Raw genomic sequence first — 4,942 nt, forward strand, 5'->3', positions numbered from 1 at the left:
AAGATACCTTTATTGTATGTCTCTTTCCACGAGAAGAAAGGTCATTACATCGGGAGAATTTCTAAGGATTGGAGGTACGATAAATGAACTGTGTTCAATTAATATTTTTAGCTTATTTGGATCCCTTGTCGCGGCTCAAGTAAGCAGCCATTTCGTGTCATCAACATGAATCGGTTTACTAAGTTATGCGGAAGATCTTTGTAGTCCGAGCTGATAGTATGTCTGACTGTCAACCCGGTTTCAATGTGAACCTTAACTTTCCAGTTGCCGTTTGGTATACCTACTTTGAATTGTGTACTTTTGTCGTTTATGTCGTCTTGGCAGTGCTCGAAGGTGGGCTCTTCCTTATGTCTCAAGGTGGCCAAACGGCTCTGACAAAGTGCTTATCTCTAGGAGGTCTTCGAGAGAATGTTTTTTTTCTTTAATCCAAAGTTGTTTCCGAATTTCCCGAACATTGAGTATTGCCTGCGGGTTCTTTGAACCTAATGTGCATTTGTATTTCCTAAAATAAAAAAATACTCACGAACTGAATCACGTCGTTTCCTCATAAAATGGATGTTGGACTGATGGTCTGACTGGATGTGAAGGAATGCTTCCTTTCCGAGAAATGGCTTCTTGTGTTTGTATATGAATTACAATTGCTCACTTTCAGCTACTTGCAAGTACTCATAATTTTCAGAGAACTAGTTCAAAGTTTCGAAGAATGAAAAAACTACATCTCAATTTTTTTTTTCGTCGAGTTTAATCAAGGGTGTTTGGCCTGAAAGGGCAAGTAAGTTGACCGAATCGACGAGAACTCGACTGATTACCGAGTCATTCTTGTTCCTCGGCAAATTTACAGATCATTTGCAAAGTTCAGAGAAATTACCCTTTTAACAGAAAAAATACCTTCAGGAAAGCGTTTGAGTGACTTTTCTTGCCCAAATTATAAATCATTCAAAAAAACAGTTTACTTTCGGTAATCATTTGTATGGACGACTTTTGATCGTTCTTTTCCTTCAAGTGGCAAACCCTACAGTTTGATCCAAAATTCATCATGGATGTTAATAAGAGAAAGTTGCAGTGAAATCCAGTGAAAATTGCTATTTTCATGGAACATAACAAATCATGCCTCCTTGCCATTTCATGCTACCCACCAGTTTACTCTACAGGCATTTATTTTTTTGCAGGGCCATGTCATCAACAAGCCGAATGATGAGGTTATGCATGTGCATAACTTTGGCTTTCACGTCCTCAGCTCACGAAAATGGTAGGAACGAATCCATACCAAACACTCTTGTGGAACCTGAATCGAGATGTATTTGTGCCAGTGACAATGGACAGGTTATAAACCCAACGTCCCTGGCAAGTACCAATGGCCAACCAAGGTTTGTCCAACGGCTTTGCACTAACCCTTCAATGTTCATAATCCTGTGGGACGTAAAAGAACCCGCACACTTGTCGTAAAGAGAAGGGCATGTAGTTCCCGGTGTTGTGGTCTGTCTTTTGTTGTGTATCATGGTTGGGAGGGTAAATGCTCGGAGATATTAGCTACACCAAGCTACTCTAATAAAGATATATGATGATGATATGACGTTCTTTATAAACCCTCAAATTTGGCTATTTCACGTTGTTGTTTTGCAGACGACCGCAACGAAATGGACAAAAGTGAAAAGCGCACGTGCAGGGCATGCAAAGCTATTTTCCGCCGTTGTCGTTCCTTAAGCTCCCTTATGGAATTTTAAGAAACGACTACGGCTACGGCAACGACAACGCCAAAAAGCGGTAATACTATTGGTTAAAAGAACGTGCTGCACGTGCGGCACGCATTTTTGAACAATTGTCTCCCGTTAGTCGTCAAAGAAACTATTACGTGAAAAGACCAAATTTAAGGTTTTGACGACAACGTGGACAAACTACAGTGAATCTTTCAGTCTCACTCTTTACTTCAAATGCGTCCGTACCAATCCAGTTTTAGGACACTTGTATAATCTAAACAAGATGGAATAATCATGAAAGGCTAAGAATAGATCAAAGTAATATTTTGAAGTGACGTTTCCGTCCCCGTAGACGTTGTGGTTTCTTAATAAACTCCCTAATGGGGACTTTAAGATCTACTACGGCGAAGGTGAGGGCGACGAAAACTTCATTTCAAAATGTAACTTTGCACAATCCTAAGTATTTCGTGGTTATTTCAGTATGTATGCGAAATTATGGGCGAAATTATCCTACAACTGAATTTACAAGAGCTGCTTTAGAGTAAAAATATAGAATCAGAGATTTGCAAATGTATGCTTACGTTGCCCTTAAAACCTCAAATTTGGTGATTTCACGTTGTTGTCATGCAGAGTACGGCAATAAAATGCGTGCCACACGTGCAGCACGATTCTTTTTCCTCTTTTAACCAATCATATTACTGTTTTCGTTGCCGTAGCCGTCGTCGTTTCTTTAACTCCGTAATAGAGAGCTTTACATTCTAGGACGAGAACGACTACGAGTACGAGATTAACTCATAGAACAACAGTGAGCGCGCAAATCAGCGTCATTTTGGCGGGAAAAACGTGCCGTCGTCATTTTAGTACGAGGTTTTGCAAAAACGTTGTTGTGTCAAAACAATTCAACAACACAGGAGCAGTTGTGGCATTTTCCGATCAGCAAAAAGGCGTAGCTACCAGTAATAAGAATAACTGAGCAACCTACACTGCTAACAAAGACGAAGATTAATCCTCCGGGTTATAAATCTTCTAAGTATTTTCGCCAAAAATTGGCAGTTAAATCTCGTACTCGTTCTCGTCTTCGTCCTAGGATCTAAAGCTCTTTATTAGGGACCTTTAGATTCTAAGACGAGGACGAGAACGAGTACGAGTTTTAACTGCCCGTTTTTAGCGAACGGCGAAAATACTTAGGTGATTTATAGCCCATATACGATTAATCTTACTCTTTGTTAGCAGTATAGGTTGCTCAGTAATTCGTATTGCTGGTAACTGAGCCTTTTTGCTGATCAAAAAATGCCAAAACTGCCACCGTGTTGTTGACTTGTTTGACAAGACGACATTTTTGCAAAACCTCGTACTAAAATGACGACGGTATAACGTTTTGCCCGCCAAAATGACGCTGATTCGCGCGCGCTCACTGTTGCAATTGCTCTATGAGAAAATCGCGTACTCGTAGTCGTTCTCGTACAAGAATCTAAAGCTCTCTAATGTCTAAAACGGCTACTTCAGTAACCTTGTGCTTTTTCTCAGTCCATGTAGGAAGATGAAAACAAATTGTACGCAAATTTCACATTCTCAAAGTGAAATGTCTAAAAAAAAGCTATTTAAAGATAGATAGCATTTTTTAGACATTTCAGTTTGAGAATGTGAAATTTGTGTACAAGAATAAAGAAAGTATTTGACTTGGTATAGGCCTTATCAAGGTTTTGGAAGCCATCTTGACGAGTAGGCAAACGCGTCCAAAATAGCAGTGTTTCTATGGGAATCTGCGTTAAAATAACTTGAGAAAATCCTAAATGTAGAGACATGCACATTTGTAAATGGGAAACTGAAGTTGCTAACCAGAGGATTTTGCTAACAAAATTTGAGGATCCTACCTGCACTAGAATTTTTGTCCAGCGGAATATTAAGCCACAGACACATGTAAGGGTAATTTAAAAATTCGGTGGGCAAATTCTTTGCAGGTAGGACCCTCAAATTTGTTCACTAAAATCCTTTGGTTAGCAACTGTTACGAAAAATAGTATTGCGTGACAAGCGTTACTGTCTAGAACCTTCGCGAGAGTTCGTAGTTTGTTTATATTTAGGTTTGTACGTAAGCGTTTCTAAATCGGTGTGTTTTGTAATCTTTCTATAATTAGATTCATTACTATTTTAGAAAGTTCTAGAAGTTTATTGTCAGAGTATATAAGTAGACGAGTACAAGCGGAGTGTTTTTCTAACTAGTTTTTCACAAGCGAAGAGAGTTGGCGTTAGCCGTGTTTATTCAAGTGTGACAGAAGCTGTGTTTATTCAAGTTGGCGGAGGCCGTGTAAGTTTATCGAGTACGTGCTGTTAAGAGTTTACTTCGTGGAAACTACGTTCATTTTTGGAATAAATCTTCTTGTTGTTCCGACAACCCTGCGTTCAGTTTAGTTTGTAAACTAACTTTCCTCAAAACGTTCGAACTCGTTACAGCAACTAAAGTTTACTATTTACAATTTTTTCTACTTTCAAGGTTTTTTCAAGTTATTTTAACGCAGATTCTCATAGAAACACAGTATTTCGGACACGTTTACCTAGGCTTATTGTTCCTTGGTTTAAGTTCATACTTGTCTAATGTTTTTTTCTACTTGAAGTAAAAGCCAAATACTCAACATGGCTTAGGCCACATTTCACGTAAACTTCAGTATACGATTTTAAGTATTATCATGAAAAGTGATGACGATACCATTATGACGGGAGGGGAGTCAAGGATTTCCTTCTTACCTTTGATACAAAATACATTTTTCTCTATGAACTTTAAGTGAAAAGGATAGGTCCGCGAGTTGCCTGTGAAGGGGAAGTGGTGACGCTGTCGCGGCTCCACCGTGAAATAACACAAAGCCCTAACAAGATAGTAGACTTATATTCAACTTTATTTTATTTCGGCCGTGCTAAATCCTGTACATAGAACTAGAAGCAGTCGGTCATTTCAACTTCTACAATGTATTTTGCTTTTATGTCAAGTTGTGAAAGAGTGTATTATAAGAAGAGCACAACGATCATTTTTTTTAAGACAGCGTTTGCGAGAACGCAGTCTTGTTTATAACCACATCGTTTTCGATGCGGTTGCGCCTCCTGTTTACACAACACCGATCGGGACCGTTGCGAGAATAAGGTCGATTTGCAAACGAGGCCGAAAGTGGAGCATTTTCAAACCGATATGGTTTCATCTGTCGAATAAACTGCGAAACCACATGGATTTAAATACGGTTACTATTTTGGTGC

At 39.1% G+C, this 4,942-nt stretch overlaps 1 protein-coding gene across 1 annotated transcript in view; it reads left to right on the plus strand.

Annotated features, from left to right (window-relative positions):
• Positions 1 to 4,942, plus strand: part of LOC137997151 (uncharacterized) — a 41,349-nt gene continuing 36,407 nt past the window's right edge. Inside the window, exons 1-2 of the mRNA XM_068842963.1 lie at positions 1 to 74; positions 1,170 to 1,367. Of these exons, the coding sequence (XP_068699064.1) occupies positions 1,174 to 1,367 (194 nt within the window). The 5' untranslated portion in view covers positions 1 to 74; positions 1,170 to 1,173. The remainder of the gene's footprint in view (positions 75 to 1,169; positions 1,368 to 4,942) is intronic.

The sequence above is a fragment of the Montipora foliosa genome, chromosome 3, assembly GCF_036669935.1.
Source record: "Montipora foliosa isolate CH-2021 chromosome 3, ASM3666993v2, whole genome shotgun sequence".
In the NCBI taxonomy this organism is placed as follows: Eukaryota; Metazoa; Cnidaria; class Anthozoa; order Scleractinia; family Acroporidae; genus Montipora; species Montipora foliosa.